The 22832-nt window shown below is 48.6% G+C and overlaps 1 protein-coding gene across 6 annotated transcripts in view; it reads right to left on the reverse strand.

Moving 5' to 3' along the window:
- Positions 1-8084: 8084 nt before the first annotated feature.
- The window catches only part of ILRUN (inflammation and lipid regulator with UBA-like and NBR1-like domains), a 34204-nt gene continuing 19456 nt past the window's right edge, over positions 8085-22832 (reverse strand). The window contains exons 4-7 of one of the 6 annotated variants that reach the window (XR_008574130.1): positions 20815-21143; positions 20295-20402; positions 9416-12181; positions 8085-9071 (exon numbers count right to left, since the gene is read on the reverse strand). Coding sequence is in view for 4 of the 6 variants with exons in the window: in XM_054803487.1 (XP_054659462.1) it covers positions 12146-12181; positions 20295-20402; positions 20815-21143 (473 nt within the window). In the remaining 2 variants the exon portion in view is untranslated. Of the gene's footprint in view, positions 12182-15435; positions 15674-20294; positions 20403-20814; positions 21144-22832 lie in introns of those variants that run through there. The other 5 variants (XR_008574129.1, XM_054803487.1, XM_054803488.1 and 2 more) reach the window with 5 other exon arrangements.

Genomic DNA, 22832 nt, shown 5'->3' on the forward strand with positions numbered 1-22832 from the left:
TGCTGCTGCTGCTGCTTCTCCCTGCATGCAAAACGATCCTCGGGCATAACGGCCCCACGGAGCGGCGGCACGGAGAGCGTGGGAGCTGCCGGGACGGGGAAACACCTCCCGGGTGGGAGCAGGCGGCAGGAGCAGCTCCAATGGTCTCAAAGCCAAGGAGGGACAGGGCAGCACGCAATGCCCCGGGGAGCAGGAGAGGCTCTTGGCTCCGATTTCCTCTTCGTTCCTGCACTACCCATCCCGGGAGAGACCGCAGAAGGTTTTGTTCCAGCAGGGAAATCCCTAAAAGTAACCCTAAAGCCCACAGCTCTGCCCACCACCGCTCACAGTAAGAGCTGGCAGGAGGGAGAGGGGCAGGCGGGGGGGTTCAGCAGGGACCAGAGCCACCCCCCTCCCGCCGCTCTTGGGATCAGAAAGCCCCAGCCCCGCTGAGCCAGGCTGGCAGCTCCCGGGGGAGCAGAGCGGGGAGGGCTCCTCCGTGCCCCCCACACGCAGAGGGCAGGGACCCTGCAGCATCGCACGGAGCCGTGGGTCTGGGGTGAATGCCCCCCGCATCTCGCGCACCGTGGTGGGGAGAGGAGAAAGGGGAAAAACCTGCGGGGCTGGGGGAAGGCTGGGGACGAGGACAGCGCTGAGCTGGTGCAGACCGAGCTGTGACTCAGTGGTGAGTCACTGGGCTCCGAAGGAAACGTGTCGTTCCCGGTGAGCATCGCCCGGGTCAGTCACCCTCATCCTGAGGGCTCGGGTAGGCAAAAAGGGGTGCAGGACCCCAAACAACGTCCTGTGCTTGGGGACAGGCAGCCTCAGCAGCGCGTCTTGCCTTCACCCCCTCCCCAGTGTCGGGCTGGCCTCCAAGCTTGGAGGAATTTGCTTTTCCCCAGCAAACACAAGCTCCTGGGGGAAGTTCATGGGCATCCTCAGCCTCGTCAGCCTCCCCGACACCGCCAGGAGCCTCGGTTCCCGGAGCCTGGCTTGGGGAAAGTGAACCCGTGACCGATACCAGGAGGCGGGCAGTGGAGGCGGCAGAGCTCTCGGCAGACGTGGGCCACCGGCACACGCCAAACCCTGTCGGAGACAGGCAGCGTTCCATGGTGACATCCCTGGTTCTGCAGGATGGGATATTAAAGCAGAAAGCGATTAATGCTCTGCAAGAGAGCGGGAGCCAGGCTCCAGCCCCAGCACAGGACGTGACCCGAAATGGCTCCGCTTCCCCCTTGAAGGGCTGCCCCGGCCCCAAGCCCAGCTCTCCCCATCCCAGCGCTGGCTTGGCACACTGGCAGAGCGAGGACATCACTTCTTTCCTCAGTGGTGGATTTTGAGGGCAGCAAAATGTTTGTTCTGTCAACACGTGCCTAATCCCCAACCAAAAGCTGATGAAAAAAGCCATGGGGGGGAAGGATGGGAATAATCTGCCCTTTGAAACAAAGCCCTGACGGTGACAGCCACAGCCCCGAAGCAGGGGACAGCATCTCCGGGGCGCTGGGGAGATGAGGGCAATGTGTTCCCCGGTGCCTGCAGGCACCCCGCAGCCCAGCACCCACCACGGGGCTGGGGAGGGGGAATGGCTCTCCGGCTCCAGCCTGGCCCTGCCACAAATCAATGCACCTTCTCAAACCCAAGCAGGACCCCGAGAACCACGTAGGAGGTGCAAGAAACACATCCTTGCTCTGAAGCAATTGCCAGGTGTCAGCAGCAAGTCAAGGCTTCTGTCTCTAAGAAAAGAGCAACCCAAAAGCGCACCACTGCGTCCCTGCAGCAAACCTCCCCTCCGCACGGCCGGGGACATCCCTGCCCCACGTCCCCCTGACCCGGCACTCAGCTGCGACACTGTGAGCCCATCACAAACGGGCTCACCTGAGGACTGGCGTTTTCAGATAACCCATAAAACCTTTTTCTTAGCAGAATGCAACGAAACTTTGTCACGGCAAGGCCCACTGCCAGGTTGGCTGGGGCTGCGCTTTCCCCTGCTGCCCACCCCAGCCTGGCCACTGACCCTGGCCAGCACTGGCCACAAGATCCAGCCCCTGAGGGACCCACTCCCAGCTCTCGACAGCATCAGCCCTGCACCCTTTACCTGCAAAAAAAAAAAAAAAGAAAAGTGCATTTAGCAGTTTCCATTTGTTTGCTCTTTAAATAATTGTTTCCTTATCGCTATTTATTTAGATCCCTTTAAAATTCTGACAAACCTGCTTCTCAGGCACCGTCACCCGCTTCCTCCCAGCCTGCTCCCTACGCTGCCCGCAGGCAAGGCAGAGCGGCCAGGCTGCACGGCCGCAGCACGGCCGGTCCCGGGAGGAGGGTCCCCTGCACGGGGAGGTACGTGCAGAGCGTCAAGCCCCCGCTTACCCCCTTGTTTCTGAGATGGACAAACCAGGATGCTCCAAAGCCACGGTTTGGGGAGCTCATCCTCCTCTTCCCATCCCACAGCAGCAGACACGGACGCTTTGGGGCTGCTGCTTTGTCCTGCCACACTCAGGGGGCTCAGGGAGTGTGTGGGGGGGATGCCAGCAAGGGGGTCAGGAAGGAAGATGACATTACACATTCATTGCCCACCACGGAGAGGTCTCAGTGGCTGCACGAGGCCTTTGCGGGGACCGGAGGGAGCAAGGACGAGCCCGGTGCCAGCCAAGCCGCCCCCCTCCTCTCGCTGCCTGCAGTGCCACGGGGCGGGTGAAGCAGCGGGCGCTCGCCCAGGTAGCCGGAAAGGCAGCGGCAGCAGCTGGCCACAATTGCCCAACACTCCTCTGTGCAAAGTCCAGCCAAGCACCGCTTTCAGCTATTAACAGCACCATTTAGAGCAGCACCCAGAGCCACTGGGGGCGAAGGTGGGATGGGTTCAGGGGTCCCACAAGCAGGGACAGGGATGTCCCTGCAGCCTGGCTGGGACAGAGACCCGCTCTGCTGTCGAACTCGGGACATCTGATGTCCACGGGCATCACCCGCTGTCTCCTACAAGAGAGGTTCAATGTCCAGCCGGCATCGGCTGGGGTGCGAGGGGCCCGTCCTTGGGGTCCCATCTGACACCACCCTGGGGTTTTGGGCTATTGACGTCACGGCCCAGCCTGCAGCTGTCAGAATTAATTGAGGAAATCCAGCCATGGTAAACAGTGAGGAGGGAAAATGGGGCAGATTAGATAACAAGGAATGTGAGGTTCTGGCTGTATTTTCCCCCTGGATGGCAAACCTTGCCTGCTCGCTCAGGCACAGACCCTGCTGAGCCAGGGCTGCTCCTCACCCGCAGCACAAGGAGCTCAGCCCCGGGAGAGGCTGGAATCCCCCTTCTGCAGGACAGCTTTGCTAAAAAAGGGTCTGGCGTACCCCAGACCCGAGGTTTGGGTCTCTGCTCCCTCCCGCAGAGCCACGCGTCGCCCTGGGACAGGTGGCGAGAGCAGAGCACAGTCCCCCACTCCCCATCACCATCGGAGGAGGCACGGGGGTAGGTGGGAGCGACTGCTATGAGGGGGCACAGGGGGACAGGACCGGCTGCTTCATCCTGGTGGAGAGGGAGGCAGGGCAGGGTCCTGGCCAGCAGAATTACTGTCCCCACTGCACCGAAACAGGCACAGTCCAACAAAAGGGAAACTCTCGCCCCTTCCTGGCTGGCTGCATTTGAGCCTCCTCATCAGAGCAACGTTTGGCTCCAGGTTGTGTTGCCCAAATCCCCTTTGTCCCCAGCAGCACATCACCCTCCAACCATGGACACAACATGGACCCACTGATGTTCAGGCACCTTCCTCATCCCCACCGACGGGACATCTCTGCCTTTAGGGCATCTCAGCCCTGCGGACGTCCTGCCCGTGCTGCCCCTGCCCAGCACACGCTCCTCCCCAGTTTGGACCACACACCCCGTGCACCCAGAAACGTGCAACCCCCTCCCCAGCCCGGCATCACGCTCGGTGCAAGACAGCAGCCGCTCCGGAGGTGCGTGGGGACACAGCTCACACATGGCTGGCCGCTGTCCCCAGCAGGTCCCCAAGCCTGGAAAAGCCACGTCCAGCAGCTCTGGAGGGTTTTGCAGATGAGGAACAACCTCAGCTCCCTCTGCTGGCACCTGCTTCAGGCCAGGCCCTTCCCCAGCAAGCGCTGGTTATAAATAACATCTCCAAGCACCGTCCCGCAGCTCTCCCTGCCCACAGGACACGGTGCCACCCGCCCAGCCCAAAGCCAGGGAGATGCTCCCCAGCTCCTGCCATGTGCTGCAGCCAAGCACAAGGACACACAGCCCATCCGTCCAGCCTGCTCAGGGTATTTATTTCTGTCTTACAGATGAGGAAACTGCTTGGCAAGGGTCAGCTGGGGCAGCAGCAGAGCTGGGGACAGCAGGGATGGGGTGCAGCCCTGCCGCACGCCTGTGCGGAGCTGGGGAGCAAAGCCAAGACACCCAGGAGCTCTCTTTCAGGTATTGAGTCCTGTGGGACAGTGGATGGTCTCACAGCTGGAGAGCTGGATGGGGACTCAGGACCTCCTGCCTCAGCCTCTCTCACCTATAAAACACAGCTAGCACTGACCTTGCTGGGAACAGAGCTGGGAATGAAGCAGCCCGACCTCCCAGCCAGGCGTCTTGCGCCAGCTGCGGGGTGAAGCATCCTCGGCCATCACCACCCCACCGGCAACGCACGTCATCGCCCGCGCGTTAGCGGGGCGGAGGAGAAAGTGTGCAGGCACGATGCTCGGCCCCGACCCAACCCTGCTCGACCCACGGCGGCTGCGCTGCAGAGCAGCAGCTGGGAAGCAGGAGCCTTGTTTTTAAGTCAATAAAGGGAAATTGCTATGGAGACACCACAGCCGCCAGCGCAAATGGCTCTGCAAGACATCCTATATGGCCTTCCCCGCCCATGCACCTGCTTTCCTCTCGGCCATCCAAATTCGGGGTTTGCTTGGAGTTTATGGACACTTTAACAGTGTTTTCAACACCTGCTTACAAGAGATGGGTGGCCCTGGAGAGTTTTACCGTGCCTCAGGAGGTGCAGCAGCATCACTCAGCTCATTCCTGCAGGCACGCGGCTCTCCCAGGACAGCACGCACACCTTAACCAGCGCTCGGAGTCCGCCAAGCAAGTCAGCACAGGGCTGAGCCCTGCCAGCAAGTGGGAAAGCTCTTGAGAAGGTTTTTATCCTTGTTTGTAGAGATCCTTAATGAATTCCCATGAACAGCTGACCTAGCACAGCCCCAGAGATGAAGCGTTGGCACTTGACTGCTGGAAAACACACAGCACTTGGTGAAGGAGAATAATTACATCCATCTCCAGCCTCAGGCTCGTTCAAGCACCTTCAGATTGAGTGGTAACACTCCTCAGCGGGAAGAACAGCCCAGTTCGGGAAACTCAGGCAGTGTAAAAGCCCAGCAGCAAGCTTTTCCTCTGTCCGAGGATGCCCCATCCACATCAACCCTTCCGCCCAGGTCCCAGCATCGCCCTTTTCCCAACACCATCGCCACGGCAGAAGATGGAGCCACGATTTCTGCCGTGTCACCGATGCGCAGCACAGCCGAGCTGCCTCGCAGGATGCGGCACCAGGTACAAACTTTTTTCCCCCTCCACTTAAGCCCTTTAAGTTATCGTGAGGGTATCACTTCTGCAGGGAAGACGTAACCAAAATAAGGAAATACTCCAACGAAACAGCTCTTAAGCCAGCCCTGCTCCACGCTGCTCTGCAGAGCTGAGCCCACGGCGTTCGACGGCACAAACAAGGCTGGTCCTTACCTGCGCGTGCCATCTGCTCCCTCGCTTGGTCTCCGCTGCGAGCTTTTACTACTCAGCTGTTTTATGAATGGGGTAGGAAATGTTTGAGATTCAATTTCCTTAAATAATTTCTGTTTAACCAGGTATTTTCTAACTAACGCACAGGCAGAGCACACCAACAACAGATGACAGGTTATAGAAAGCTTCCAGAGAAAGCCTACACTAAAAGTTATTCCCAACCCCGTGCACGTATAGGCAGATCCCGCGCCCCTTCCCCACGGCTCCCGCACAGCACCCCCTGCGCCAGCATGGCCTGGTTCCACCTGGCCTGTTCACATTTCACCGCGCATCCCCAAAGGATTTGCGGAGAAGGAAGAGCAGAGGGAGGAGGCGGCAAAGCGAGCACAGATCCCTCCCTTAGCATCTCGCTGTGCGCTGCACGCTTCATGCCATGTGATTTGGCAGACATAGCGGATGAAAGGGGGGAAAACAAAAAATCATGAAAACGTGCCCTTTTCTTCTCTGCTGCAGTTACTGCTGCTGCTCTGGAAGGCAGGGTGCTCGCCGGAGCCCCCGAGCCCCTGCCTGCAGGTACGAGGACACGCAGCGATGCCGTGGAGCACATCCTGCCCTTTGCGGTCAGCCGGGCACCTTCCAGCAGAGGCACTGGCAAAGAGCAGCACGGGCACCCAGCGAGGCCCGGGGGACGGCGCTGCTCGGTCCTGGGCACTACCCAGCGCACCAAGCACGCCGTCCTCACTGGGATTCATCACACACAACCCATACAGCAAGAACACCCTCCTGCCTACCACAGCATCGCTAAAAAAAGCAAGCAGAAAAAGCAAACCCAAGTAGTTCAGAGGTGACTGCGGCAATCATTTGACTTGGCCTCCTGCCTTGCCACCCTGCACGCACCCAGCCTCCACGCAGGGATCGCAGCGGCAGGATCACCTCCATTAGAGCAATCCCTCAAGTTATTTGCCGGCTCAGGAGATAGCATTAGAAGGTGTGATGTATTGTCCCGTCCTGGCAAACTTTGACAGGTTGCAACCCTAAAGACAAACAGATTCTTTCAAGCAAATAAGTAGTAAATGAAAAGTTGGGCAGAGAGAAGGGGAGGCAATCCTAACCTACCCAAACAGATCGGTCTTAAAGACGCCCGGGAGCACGGAGAGCTCAAGGGGTGCATTCTTTTCAAGGCACAAAATAAACACCCCCAGGCCCGGGCAGCAGGATGTCTGTTCCTAGTAAGGTTTTCAGTCAAGCTTAAACAGCACATGAAAGCTCCAGGCATTGATTCAAACGTTAAAAAGCAAACCCAGCACACACATATCGCGGCTTCTTGCAAGGATTAGTAACGAAGTCACATGTAAGCAAACGAACGGCTTCAGCTACGCTGCTCTGCAATATAGTTTATACAGGGAAACGCTTGGGCTGGGTGCCCTGGGTGGTAAGGCCTTGCTTCGGAAATCGGATCAGCCGAGATGACCATGAAGTTCCCAAAGCAGAGACCCTCGCACACCCCCATCCCGATGGACGGCAGCACCAGATACTGCCTTGGTGAAAGGAAGGAGGAAAAAAAAACAACAAATCCCCCAATCTTCCTTCACTGAAAATTCCTCTCCTGCCTCGCCAAGAGGCTCGCAGAACAGCAGCTCTGATCTTTCGGCATCGCCGCATGCTGCGCCGAGGCTCCGAGTAAAGTGCTGGGATGCAAACGAGCTGCGCAAGGAGCATTTGAGGACCTGGCTGCGGCATCGCTTCACGCTGGTGACCCCCATACGAAGATCACTAACCCAGATTTCCACTCCTCTCAGTGCCACCTCCCCTCCTGCTTCAGCCCCCGCCACAGCCGGAAGGTGCCGGCGGCGCGGTCCTGAGCCGGTGCTTCCCCCCACCCCCGGCACAGCCCAGCCCCTGCCGTCCCCGGCACGCACCGGCTGCGGGCAGGACACGCACCATTGCTGTGAGACCTTACCTGGCCTTGTAACGAGGGACATCCACCGCTGACGTCGGCGATAGGTGTGACCACACGTGGCAACGGGCTGTACCAGCACGGTGCACCCGGCGCAGCCGCCGTGGGCATCCTCCTCCAGAAACGGGTGCTGCGGTGAGCCCCCTCCCTCCTTCACAGGCTCTCCTCTCCCGTTGCAAAAAATTCCACATGGGCTCTCGGCCACCCTTGTACCCATCTGCCTGGACTGGAAAGGTTGTTTGATAAACCCAGCTGTAGCCCTGTCTTTACCCCAAATCGCTCTAAACCCAAACCAAAATGAATTCAGTGTGCATTGAGTTTAAGGACACTGTGCCTTAGTGTCTGGAAACACCCTGGAGATAGGAGTGACCTGGGTACATTTAACATCAAGATGACAGATTCAGAAGTTTTTGCAGCTTCAATAAAACTCTCAACAGCTACAGAACATTTTTTTTCTGTGTTAATTTAATCATACAAATATTCATTTATACATTAAGGAAAAAGTTTCCTTTATTTTTACCCCCAATGTGCTATCATAGGACTTCTCCCAGACTCAATGAGGCAACACACCATCCTGTTCTACACATGCACTCCCCCCAGAGAGAATAGACAGGCTGCAGAACCACCCACGCACTCACACATGAAAAAAATAATTAAACACACAACAGAAACCCAGACGCGGGACAGCGTGCATTTCCTAACCCTGCAGCCTCCGGCTGCTCTCTGACCACACGGCTTTGCCCCTCGGTGGGGAAGCCGCATCTTCCAAACCTTGGAGGGCTCCGAATCCAACGCTCCCGAGACACAGGCAGCAGATTCCAGCTCCCTGCACCCTCTCAGGTGGCATTGCCATTTCTGGGGTAGCCCGAGGGATATTTTGGTGCTCCAGTTTGCCGAGGCTGAGGAAGGGTGCCTGGGCTGCATCGCTCAAGTTGCACTGGTGATATGGTTCCACATCCTTAGTGGCTCACGCTCGAACCCAGAATCCTTTTTAGAGACATCAGAGATGTTCTGCATCATCTTTTTTCTTTTGGAGGGGTGGGGATAAGGGAGATTTCTCTTTTCCCTCCTCCTCAGGACTTCAAGACAGATGGGTGTTAATCAGACTGGAGCCACTGCAGCCTCTCTGCGCCCTCCCGTACCGGGGGTCCCAGCCCCATCCCTCTCCCCATCAGGAACACCAGCCTCACTGGGGCAACAGCCTCTTTACTGGTTCACCAGTCTCAACCCAGTAGGGATTTCCTCCCGTTTCTAACAGGCCTGAATTCCCTGCGCCTAACTCACCTGGACAGGTCATCTGAGCCGCCACACACACTTCAGGCTCACCAAAATATTTGGCATCGAGCACTTGTAAAGATCAGGCCAGTCGTTTCATGGATCTGATGTTAAGACTCCGTGAGTTCGAATGCATCAGCCCTATGGAAACCAATACAATCACAGTGCCCTCAAGTCACCTGGAAAGAGCTTTGCAGAATATGTCTCGAATCCCTCTACTTAAAAGCTGGAAACCTGGCAGCAAGAGCAATTTGAGGGCTGGCTGCACCATGAAGCTCCAAGGAACCAGAGGAGATAAAACCACCTTTGGCTGCAGTGAAACAGTTCTTACTCAAGGAAAAACCCAGAGGTAGAGCAACCACTAATTTAAATGTTCTTTCACTGTCACAGCCAGGGGTACAACCCCAACCCTCAAAGCATCCAGAGCTCTGCACGATCATTTGCAGAGATCACTCCTGCAGACAAGAGCGCTCACGCTCAGCTACCTGGGGAGGAGCGGTGGTGTGAGCAGCAAGAGGTTGCAGATTTCAGCAGCAACTCGGATCTGGCCTGGCATTTCTTCACACGCTGGAGTAAGTGACCCTTTTCACAAGGACACCACGGACTGAAAACACGAGAGAGAGAGAGAGAGAGAGAATTCAAGTCTGTGCAGAACAAGTATGCCTTCTGAGTGGGAAAGCACACGACTATTTGGGGTGCATGCAAGATTATTTTTTTTCCAAGAAAAAGAAAAAATTCAGTCTTAGGAGCAGCACAGGAACACAAATGTGGCAGCCGTTACACGCAGGAGCAGAAGAAAGCCAGCACGGGGGTGTCCGAGTTCGAGTCTCCCAGATGCCTCAGCTGACACAAGGCAAAGGTTGCAGCACCAGCTATAACAGACAGACTCAGATCTTAATTTTTTCCCCCCTTTCACTACACAGCTGATAAAAGGAGCTAATAAAGATAAGGAATCACCTTGTCACTTGGACAAACAGCAGTCTCCAGTGTTACAGACACCTTCAGAAGGGAAGCAGCAGTATTGCAAGAGATGTGACGGTCAGGGATGTGTTCACACCTTCAGAGCCTGCCGCTCGGAAAGGAGGGAGTGAAGAAAGGATCCACTTGCCCACGCTACGCTACAGTGATGCAAATCATTCCCTACACTGAATGCTAAGAGGAGAGAACTAATCCAAGGCAAAATGACGTTCCAGGACAAGAACCAAACGCCACAGCTGCAATGAGCCGTGCAGCACCACCTTCCACGGGTTTGCTCCGGAGCTCACCCAGCTCTCGTAAGCTGCCGAAACAGACCCAGGTGCTCACCAAACCGTGAGTGCAAATGGCTGGCTGTCCAAATCCTGCTGTGCCTCTTTCATGCAGGTATTTTCTTATCATACTTGTTTCTCCCAACAAACAGATTTTTGAAGGGAGACTTCAGAAAAGAGACCATTAACAACTAATCCTCTGAAATACAAACAAAATCTTATCACCGAATTCTTCCTCTGTTGGATACAAGGAACTCCCACTGTCCTCCAGGAGACCTGCATGCACTAAGATAAGAGAGTGCTTGGTAGCTGCAATGAAGATGAATCCCCCATTCAAAACCAACCAAGAAAAGAACTAGTCAAGAGCAATCCGTGTAAAGCCACGCACCACGCAGCAAACCTGCACTCTGCTCCAACAAGGAGAGCAAGAGTCTTCACTGGAAAGGTCTGGAAGAAGGTAGCGGGAATTTTGCACGTTACCGTATTTTTGGCAGATGGCTGTTCCAGCCTTGTTCACTTTTCCGAATAAGATGGTGTCCCCTCACCTTGCTCCCCTTCAGCGGGATCTGTGGTGACACAGCGATTCAGAAATCCACCACAGCACTCGAGGCCGTTCTCCCTCCCCTCACACTGGGCTTCCTAATCCTTAACTGGAGGAAAATACACGGGAGGAAGAGCAGAGCAACCCAAATCTCTAGAGGAGCGATTCCTCCTCTAATACTGAGCCCTGGAGAGCCCATCGAGAAGGTAAGAACCTCACCGAAGCTACAAGCCAGGACGACAAAGGCGAATGAGTAACAAGGCAACAGAGTGGAATCCAGCTGATGATGCTAACTCTTGCTCTGCATTCAAAAATGCAAACAATTAGCCTCTAAGCTAATACTTTATCACAGGAGAAATGAATTGAAAGTATAAGAAAGTGATGGGAGATTCAAAATTATAAACAACATGGCTTTTGTAAAGCTTTGCAACTACTACCAAGTGAATTACGGCTACAGAAAAAGAGTTTCCTCTTGGCACAAGACTGATATTGGTTGCTCTAGGCACAGCTACCATACATTAAGAGTTACAAAAAGGTATTTTAAAATGCTAACCACATAGGACAGCTCTGGAACTTTAATAAATCTGTTTCTTATTAACATGGGTGTATGTTTCTGTGTACGTCACGTACAAGGGGAAGAGAAACAAGCCCTCCACGTTATCCTAGAAGTCCCAGAGTCTTTCTCTCCAACTTTGATACTGAGACCTTGTCTTCAGCATGGTTTCCAACAACGTGCAGGACAACTAATGGCAACACTCAAACCAAAAAGAAATTAAAAAAAAAAAGAAAGAAGAGAAGATTAAAAAGTTGGTAACTAAAACCAGCCGATGATATTAAAAATGCAGAGCTGGGCGCAGACCCAACCTGTCATTAAAAAATGTCTGACAAAAAGAAGCCACTGCACAAACCCCAGAAGATATTAAGCAAATTCCCATTCGGTAGCAAGCAAAACATGACAGTTCCATAAAAATGCACGCTGTCCCTTATTTAAAAAAAATGAACAAGAAACAAACAGAAATTAAACATTTCCTCAAACTACAACCGCTCTGTAGGCAAAATATTCTTTTTTAAAGATGGCTTTTTCATTTTCATTTTTTTAAAACTTTTTAAGCTACCTAATTATGTGTGAGAATGATTTCTAAAAAAACCCATGGTGTTGGTATATTTTCTTTCTCATAGCATTAAACAACACTCCTGAAATCCAGCATTCACACATGCATACTTAGATTTCATATTTTCCTCTGGAAACAGCTAGTCTTAAGTTACTGGGTTTGTTTTTTTTTTTCTTCTTTATCCAGAACACGAAGGCAGAGAAGGAGGGGGTCCATGTTGTGTCTGTCTGCCACATGAATCCCCCTCCCTTCCCCCAAAAGTCAGTTCTTTGTTAAATTCTCTTCTTGTCAATACCCGTTTTGTGTTTTTGTGTTTTAAGACTGTCCGAAGGGATAAGGACCGTGGAAACCCTGAAAGAAAGTTGGAGACATAATCAATTTCAATAGGCAAGAAATAAAATCGATCACTGTACACCTACAAACACTGACCATCCCATCCCAGTACTTCAAACCAAAAGCAACCCTTTACCCACCAGCGTGGCCTTTGCTGTCCAGCCTTACGAAACGCTCCTAAACCGCAGGTTTCAGTGCCTGCCGCTGGTTTCCCCAGCAATGTCAGATGCTATCCACTTACCTCTTCCAGGTGTTATTTAGGCCAGGTAACAGGTGTTATGGGGCCACAAAGTAACTTGTATTTTCTACACCAGAGCAAAACCCCCTATAGATGCTACAATACCTGCGAGGCCAAGCAACTGCAGTTTCACAAGTCTATTCTAAAGATTACAGCAAACAGTTAAGTAAGAGGCTGTAACTGGTGCAAGTCTATTTAAGAAAAAAAAAATAAATCAAGATTTGGAAATCCACGTTCCCACAACTGCCACTTTTGCTCTCTCAAGGTAACAATGTACATTGTCCTCAAGTGAAAGTCAAATACAACATTTAACCAAAAAAAAAAAATCAAAATGCTTACTACAGAATCCATTTTCTCTCCTTTACATCCTGAAGTGAGTCACCTAAATGACAGATCTAGTAACAGGTCTCAAATTAACAGGAAGTCCTTGCTGTAATTTCTATTGTTCAAATCAGCTATCCAGGGTTTCATCAGGAAGCAAAAGCAAGCGATGAACAGGCAGGGAAGAGATCTCTCAAGTCACAGGAATATAAAGTTCGTCATAACGATGGAGATACAAACCACACAAATCCTCTCGTAAGATCCAGACGCATACTTGGGTCAGAAGTGAGACGAGGGAGAAAAGCGCATTATATTTCATTGGCAAAGTTGGAAGACCATTATGAAAATGCTTTTTTTAAACACAGTCCAGCTTCCTTCCAGCACGCTGACAAGTAAGAGCTCCGAAAGCCCGATTAGCACAAAGCCATTCTCAGTCTTTAAGCGAGGCTCTGACTTCAGTTTTCACCATTTTGCCTTTAACAGGGCAAATCTCAAAGGAAACACTGTTTCCTGTACAGTCTCCTACAACTCTAACAACCTCAGAGCCATGGAGCAATGAGTCTTTAACATGACTTGTATGAAGAAGGAATCAACTTCATTAGCTTAAGCCTAGTTGCAAAACCCCAAGTTCAAGAGCTCTGTTGTATATCTACGTTATAAAGGAATGGCTGTAAGCAGCCTGTAATCTCGCTGCAGCTGGTGAGAAAAAGTTAATTCTTTAGGATATATCGGGTTGCAAAATACAAGACAACTGTGAGATGAAGCATCTATCAGCAGGTCTCAAAATTCAACCAAGAGAGGAGGATCAGCAGACAATTAAACCGCACATTTCATGAACTGCGTGGGAAGTATGGAAGACTGGAAACTTGGAAATTGCTGTTTGCAGACAGAAATACATGCAAGTGATAGGAAAACAAACACGCTTCTACCCGAGAAATATTCTGCACTCCCAGTTTGTAAAGCAAGCTTTTCAAAAGATAACACCCAGCAGATTCCAGCACAATAGTACACCTCGGAAAGGAGAAGCTCCCACCAAAATCAAGAGACTGAGATACTCAACATTTCTGAAAAATACAATCACTGAAACAGGGGGAAGGGGAAGAGCAGAAGAAAAACATTAAAATAATGCGAATAGGTGCACAAAGACAACAAAGGACACAGAAGGAAAACAATGATTAAGCAAGATCCTAAGCAGTCTCACCTCAAAGGGGTTAAGCTATTGTCCTTATGATTGCTCTCCAGAGGAAAACCAGGATTTGTTGCCGATTACCTGTACAGACCCATTTGTCAGTTTGCTTCATCTTTCAGTTACCTGCGCATAAAGCTGTTTGCAGAGTGGTTTAACCATCAACTGCTCCCAGCTGCCTGCTCCCTCTGCTGGGAGTTACCGATGGCGGAGCAGAGCCAGCGCTGTGCTGCTTACGTATCTTACGGTTTATGTCACAGGCAAAGCCTTGTTGATTGAATGCGTGCGTGCCGTAAGCCAAGACATCTGCATCGCCCCATGACATAAATTAACACAGTTAATCAGTAGACAGTCCAGAGTCCTCAGCTTAAGTCAAACATGAGAACAGTTCATTAGTTTTTTTTGCACGCAGAGACCCTGTGAGAGGCTATTAACCTCATTTTCAGGGAAACCCTCCGGATCTTCAGATACTGTTTTCTGTAGCATCTAATTTAAAGCTACGCAATTATGCTAATCACGTGTTAATCAAGCCCAGAATTTAGCTCACCTTCAGAGTGTCAGATTACTGAGTATATACAGCTTTGTACCACTTGCTACACTGCGCTGAACATGCTGACGTCTCTAGATGAGTTTCTCCCACAAGAAGCAGTTCCAAGAAGCATCCCAGAATCTGCAATCTGCTTCTCCTGATGCAACGAATTTCAGCGAGAAGAAAAAGCCCCAAATCTTTGCTTTTGGGATCGCCACTCTTCACTACATTGCACTTACCCGTGAGATTTATTAGCGTACATGAGAACGTACAAAATTAAAAACCACTTTATTTAAGATCGAGTGTAGACTTGGTTTAACATCAGACCCTGAGCAAGAAACTCTTACTCCCCTTTGTAAAATGAGAATACTTTCTCTCTTCTTGCTCATCAAGATGCAAACTCTCTGCAGAGCAATTGTTTCTCCTTACATTTATTCAACATGCACAGTGTAACAGTGTCGATACCTGAAAACTTCAGTTACTGCTGCAATGCAAATACCAAACTCCATTATACAACATTTTGAAGAGAAATTATCCCTCGTATGCAATGTTTTACATCATAAACATGCAAAAATAATTCTGCATACAATTGCAGTTTTTGAGTTATTTCAGCTGAAGAATTATTTGCACTATTTTTGGTGAATTCCCTTCTATTCTCAAAATGAGATCACTGACTTTATGAAAAGCTCAGCTGCAGCTTTGCAAATTTACTTTCGGTTCTTCCAATATCTTCCACAGAAGTAATTGCTAACTTGCTAGTGAAAGCATACTCGCTATTCACACAGATAAATATGTGAGAACAGAGGACCATGTTTTTTAAAGAAAAGACTCTAGATGAAAATTATTGGTATAAATTATCATTTGACTTCCATATCTAGGAGATGATTGAGACATTTTGGAAAGTTAAAGGCCTCTGTAAATACTGAGCTCTTTAAATGAAGGCACCTGTGCTAGAAATAAAATAAAGTTAATCTTTCATAAACCATCACAACACAGGCTTTCAAATAGCTATCTTTATTTCACCTTTGTGACTGAGTCAAGATCAATAAAAGGTACACTTCGAGAGAGACAGGAGTTTCTGATGCGCAGCTGCAAAGCAATACAGGAGTCTCCCAGTGTACACCGACAGTAGCATCAGACAACGCTACAAGTCCCCGTTTCCTCGTCACCTCCTGGGCCGCTCCTAGTCAGTGCTTCTCCAAACTACGCAGAGTTCTCTTGACTAACTTACGTAAACTGAACACAAACAGAAGAACAAAGTATTGAGCACTTTTTTTTTTTTATATTTTATTCCATGCATGCTGTGCAAACATGGCGTGGCAGTTAAGACCACCAGGAAGTTAAAAACCTTCTCCCAGTGCAGCCACTCGTAGGGCTGGTTTAGATGCACATAGTTGATGAAGTACATGAGGGCTCAGGTACATGATTAAGTTACCATGCAACAACTTAGCTCTTGTAACTTAATCAATGGCGTGCTTTTAGTCTGCAGAGATAAAAGAACAGGGAAACTCTGTTGGCCTGCAATGGAGCAAAGTTAAGCTAAAATCAGATTATTTCACATTTCCCACAGTCCAAAAGCACAGGGACCGTTGGTTTTCATGGATGAGCTAACATGCAGCATCCGAACACATTAGTCTTTCACCAGATAAGCAAACCAGCTCATGCAACATCAGTTTAGCCTGCAGATGCTATCCAGCAGTGCGGCTGTCAGAGTAGCTACGGTAGTTTTGAGTCCAACGTTCTCCCACTTTGTTCTAAATTGATTTAATCATGTGGTAACTAGCCCAGTTTGAAGCCCAGATACCAGGATGGAAGGAGCTTCTCTTCTACATGGATACAAACATTTCTGGGGCATCTTCCTTACCCACAAATATGGTTTGGTACCCAAATAGTTTCCAGTGAAAAAACTTCTGTCTGAAGTTTACAGAGGCACTCCAAAAATATGCAAACTGGAGTGGTCTGGTTTGGAAGAAGCACGCATCTAGAAGCGGCAGCAGCAACTCTTAAACTCAAAGGGGAAGCCAGTTAAAGGCTCTAAGGATAGAGAAGAGGTTTGGTTTCCCCTTACGTATAGAGAGCTGTCAAGTAGCATGGATCAGAGGTCAGCTCCACACAGGATGAAGAAAGATTGGGAGCATAAATACAGCAGGAAAAAGGTGTTAAGATTTTAATCTTGTGAACTCCAAATATCCTTATATTTCATTGGGCTTTTAAGAGTAGCACAAGTAACAAACAGAACAGATTAATACCAGACAAGCTGTAGAACACCCTTTGCTATGGCAGTGACTATGCAAATTGTTCTGTACAGACAAACCTTTGCAGAATCGGAACTTCTACATGCAGTTTTCTGCATTACACAGAAAGCAGCAATTCCTCAATTCATATGGGCAACAGATTTAGATATATATTTATATATATAGGTGACAAGTACAATCTGAATGTCAGTATATGGCTATCCACCTCAGATCTTTTCAGTCATTTAAACCTGTATGTTTCTTTCCTTAGTTGAGATATTTAACTCCAATTCCCCAGGCACTGCAAGACTGCATCTTGTGCTTTTAATGTAAAAGACTGTCACAAGAGAGCAGCAGTGACCTCGACAGTGTTGCTATGAGACAGGAGCGAGTAAATAGAAGGAAGCTATATTAGCCTCATCTCTCTCGAGAATACAGAGAGAAAGCGATTGCCAAAGAGGAGAATAAAATACCCGTGCATGGGTATAGCTGGACTCTAATACAGCTCATCCCTATCCTGAGATAAGCCTCCTATCCTGCACTTGAGCACATCTTTAATTCTAAGAACATGCAAAAACTCCACTGGGAATAGATATAACAACAACATGCTTAAAGCAATGCCCTGAACACAGATTCTGATCTACAACCACTTTCCAGCAGTTTATTTGATGAGGTGAGCAGGGTGGACCCAGGGAAGGCATACACTACAGCAGGAATAAAGATCACAATCAGTTTGTTTCAACCATATCACAGGTTTCATCTTATCTGCTCATAGGGAATTCAGTATCTTGTCTTCCCCCCCGCCCCCCAAAGGAAAGTTTGTTTCACTGACCAGAGCATCCAAACCACATACTCTATGCTGCCACATAAAAGCATTTTGAATGTTTCCATGTGTTAAACATTGATATACTTGCCTAATCCAGCAGCAGATGGCACATCAGTGTCACTGAGATTCTGACTCCAATGGGGAATTTTAGAGGACAAGTCACACCTGCTCAGTTGCACCAGAGGGAGAACTAATACAGACAAGCTCTGGCAACTTCTAGTATGTTTTACAGCTACAGATGCCAGAAACTGCTAGTTTTATCTCAAAGATTTCATGGTCTCATGCAACTGCATGACTGGGGTTCTCCACGATCTCTTGGCAGACAGGAAGCCTCCACAGTGATCTGAGAAATATTTAAGAGCTTATATTACTTCAAACATGACTAGGGATTCACTCCATTCTCTGGGTACATAAAAGCAGACAAAAATATTAGATGTCCTGCCCAAGAGAAATAAAATCCAGGAATCCTAACGTGCAACTACGGAACCAATCCACAGTACTCTTTGTCTGCTCCTAGAACTTGAAATAAAGCCTTTCACATCAACATTCGATCACAAAACAACAGCTCCAAATGCAGTAGTTTTCCTTCCCCCCTCTCAAGCAGCAGACTACAGGTTGAGTCCCCGGGGAAGTGAGGAAGATGGGCCAGATACACCTTTTCCTAATAGGTACTGGAAAATCATCTGCTCATCAGGTGGTTTAGAACTTCTGGCATCACCTCCATCACCAGCTCTTTTCCACTTAAGCTGGGGATGCTGCTTACACATTACCCCTTTTTAGAAAAAAACAAGTATCTTCTTTTCCAGCTTGCAGGAAGAAGGCATGCAATAGTGCTAGACCTCAACTAGGGAAGGTGAGCATGTTCATCTAGTGATTTTAAATGAGACCAAGTATCTAGGATGCCAAACCTACTCAGACTTGTTCACTACAGAAGCAGTATTGTACCAGCATAAATATTAAGTCTGTGGCAGAATGTCTCCTGCCCTGGACAGGAAGGGCAAGGCTGGAACAGAACACTGATCTTCAGACCTACCTTAATAATGGCCTCCAAAGGAAAAGCTAACTTGTTTTATTATGTCACAAATAGAAACGCTGTAGTAGACACAAAAACAACCTTCAGAAAAATCAATGAGCTTTCACATACCCCACCCCATCTCCAAAAAGGGCCTTAAATTATCTCTTCTGAAGCAAGAAACAATTTCTGCTTTTATCTGAGATAATCCACCTCAAATCCACCCAAGAATATTCTTTAATACAAAAAGAAACAAAAAAGTCCAAAACAACAACAAAAAAAGAGAGAGAGAGAAAGGCCACCTATCCTACATCTGAGGTTAGATAATAATGGCTCACATCTCGTAGGAGTACTGATTGTGAACTTTGGGTTACTAGCTAACTCAGCTTACTTAAATTTAGTGAAATGCTCTCTGGTGGTGCTTCACTCTCCTTTTTGGCTTTTCTTTTCCACAGTATAGCTGACCTTTCTATGTCCTTTGCACCTCCAATAGGTATCAGTTTCTTACACCTACATTCTTAGAAAAGACAAAGCATCTACTCCTCAGCCAAGAGGATCTATTGGTACACTTTTACCTCCGGGTGCCCACACCACTCTCCTCTCACTAGGAAGGGTAAGGATATATGCCACAGGGAGAGCCCTAGAGAAAACTGAAGGCCACATTACTGCCAAAACCCCACATCCAGAATTTCTACACAGGGACTCACTCAGGAGTGCATATATTAGCAGTTCCACATCTATCCACCTGCAAGTGAAAATCAACTACAAAGCAATCGCCAAGCTCTGCACTCAGAAAACAGGCAAGGGTAAAAAAAGCCACTTCCAGCCTAAGGCTGACCACCAAAAGTGGAATTGAGTTTTCCCACCTAAATTAAATCTACTATTTTAACTATGAAAGGCTTAGGAAACTCCACTATCTCACCAAAACCGTACTTAGTAACTGATTTTTATTTTTCATCAACTGATACACGGAGCTATTACCAATCTTTGCCAGGATACGTACAACCGACAGCCGCAGAGCCGTACTCCCCACCTGAAGCACCTGAGATGAAGTTTATGCAGAGAAGCTATATCAGTATATAGACAGCCTCTGCAGTCAGACACCGACCTGTCTCTTCAGGGAACACTGCTCTCCACCAAGCAACCACTAAAAGGCAGTGACTGTCAGTCACTGCTAATTCAGGTTGTATTTGAACTGATAGGTGAAAGGCTTTATTTTTTAATCATTTCCTAAGCCATCCATTTCACTTGTAGTGAGCAAGAATCTTGAAGCAGGAACCAATAGAGCTTATAGCAATTTATGTTTGGGGTGCAAAACACAAAAAGGGTGATTGGTAGTCTGTCAAACAGTTAATCCCGCACATGCCATCAGTTAAAAAAAAAAAAAGCATAGCCCTGGTGCAAAGTAGGTCACTAAAATATGATCCACTGGTAGAGGACAGGCAGTTCATCCAGTTAGGAACTAAAGTGCTGTAGGTGAACTAACATTAGGGCTTTATTAAGTCATTCAGTAACCAAGTGTTATTGTCCTACACAGCCTGCTTAAAGTACAGTAAAGCATTTTTAAAGGATTTTAAAAAATCAAACTATTTTGACATATGACAGTACACACCTACACATACTGGCTGCATTAACAGGTGGATTCTGAATTGTAAATAATCCTGCAATTCATTTTTCACACACAAGCAAATAAAAACAGTCAAAATATCACTCAGACTCATATAGCATCCACCAAGCAAGCTTTTGAGAGAGATTTAAAGTAAAGATAATTTAAGAGTCACCTACAATTATAAACAAGACAAGGACACAGACAGGAATAGTCCTTTGATTGACTGTTCCTGACAGGTAGCTTCTGGGATCAAAATGTTGAGCTCTGTAGTCTCCCCACACCAGCTAAAAAGAAGTCATCTGGTTAATCTTAGGTTTTGGGAGTGTGGTTATTTTTTCTCTTTTCAAAATTACGTAAAACTCAGGAGCACATCTAGAGAGATATTTTGACTTATTTGCACACGTGACTGGAGCAGGCTCCAGCCACTAATAGTTACAGCACCCAGACAAGATTATATAAATTTTAAGAAGAACTTGAAGCAAAAACAAAAAGGTGGATCTGGTAGAGTCTATCAGAGGCAAAAAATATTTTAATATAACATGAGGAGTTGGCAGAGTCAGACAGTCAAATTCAAAACCTTCCTTAGCAGGTCTGGCAGAAGCAGAAGGGAAGGGCTTTGCAGTTTGTAACGAAGAACTATTACATACATCACAGTCTCATCACCTACCCATTCTCCTGTTCTCCCAGGGCACCTACCTTACTGTATGTCACTACCGACAAGTTGTTCGAGTGACTGCTGGGGGAGAGATTTACAGAGTTTTGTGACAGTCCATTCTGATCTTGTTCGATTTGGTCAGGAGCAGGCCCCCATGTGTTTTTGCTGATTGTGCCTAGCTCGGAACCCCCAGGGTCTTTTAGGTTGTTTTCATCTGGTTGCCTGTTCTTCTGTGGAGAGGCGAATGGGTTAAAATTTCCTTCTACCTTGCGATGCGGTTGCGTGTTGAACTCTGTTTCAAAGGATGACAGCTGCTGTGTTACACCTAGAAGTCCTCCAACTTCCACGCTGAGGATCACCCAGATGACGTCTGCAGAAAAAGAAAGATGCTTGGGTTGTCACTAGGTGGAGTTTATGAAGGAGACAGAAGGAGAAAAACAGAACATTAATTCCACCCTTTACAACAGCAAGAAAAAAGAATGATTGTTTAAAATACATTTCTATGAGGCATCAGAAGTACTGGTTAAACACTAATTTAGTGTCCAATCTTTCAAGAAAACCAGGCAAGTTTTACTCCTACTGAACTTACAGGAACCAGCTAAGAACATATTAAAAAAAAACCTAAATGACACGACAACTTGAAGCTCTGTACCAATAGGATGCACTGAAAAAAAGAGAACCTTAAGTGAGACTTTATCCAAGGTTACACAGCAAGACTGAAATGAGAGCTAGGAGTTATCACAGCCACTTTTTTACTCTGATGGTAAAGAAAAGGTAATGTTTTTTGTTTAGTTTTGAAAGGCTTGACTATGAAAATAAAACATCAAAAGGGTGAGTTAGAAGGCAACTATGTTTATGACAATTCCCTACAAAACATCTCCATTCCAGTTCCAAAACACTCACAGCAGGTGGATAAGACACCCAGGTTTGGTAGACTATTACATGAATTCACAAACTGCTAGTTAGAATAAGAAACATATTTACAGTTCTTACCTAATGCATGTCTGTCTCTTGTACATAGATAAGATTGTTGTTTTACTTATCATTGCATTTACACTTCATGCAAACACTATGGCCTATTTACATAAATACATTTTTTGTTATGTATCCAAATTCAGTTTTATTCCTCTCCCCCCCTCCCCTTAAATGTGCTCCAGTTTTGTTTTGCTGCAGAGAGAGGGAGAATTAAAAAGAACAGCAGCAATACCTTATCTCATCTCAGCAGATCTAATAACAGCACCTCACATCCCATATAATTGTTTCCAGGTTTTCTGCAGTCAAGTGTTAACCTACAAGGGGCTTTTTCGTGCTGCCACTGCCGGCCTGGGGGAGGAGACAGCAGACACTTGCTGTTCGGTTTTACCACCACGGCTTCTCAAGCAGCATTAATTCGCTGAAGCTCTCCTTCCACTCCCTTCCCAGGTATAACAGGGCTGAGCTCATTAGTTTGCATTTTACGACCCAATTAAAGACAGTGGGATATTCCCTTACACGACTTGCTTAAGGACCCCCAGCACCCTGCCAGGGCAGGAACCCCCGCATAAATACCCGTTAAGGCTCCACAGCAGCTCAGGCCACCGCCCCCCTCCACCCCCCCGGTGCCCGCTCACCCCTCCCGCGGCCCGGTCGCGCCGCCCGCAGCGGAGCGGCACTGCGGCGCCCCCTGGTGCCCGGCCGCGGCGCCACGTCCGAGCCGGCCCGGCCGCGTGCCCCGGTAGCCCCGGCGCTATCAAAAGCCGTGCCGCGATGGAAAACCTCCGGGAGACAGCCGCGGGCCTCACACAGCAGTTGGGCCTAACCCTTGGGGGATAACGCGCATAAAAGCCATTAATTATACCGCAGGGGAAGGGCGTCTTTGACTCGAAGCTCAGTAGCCAAAGAGATTTTAATTTGTAGGTCATTTTCTTTCAAAATGAGCAACTTCAGGAAGTTTACTAAAATCTTAAACTGTTTGTCAGCAGCTGAGAACAACTCAGCTTTATAAACACACAGGCCTGTGGCAGGCGACACAAGATGAACAGGCCTTTCAACCTGCGCGGAGGAATTTATGCCCTTTCTA

The sequence above is a fragment of the Grus americana genome, chromosome 25 (genome assembly GCF_028858705.1).
Source record: "Grus americana isolate bGruAme1 chromosome 25, bGruAme1.mat, whole genome shotgun sequence".
Classification (NCBI taxonomy): domain Eukaryota; kingdom Metazoa; phylum Chordata; class Aves; order Gruiformes; family Gruidae; genus Grus; species Grus americana.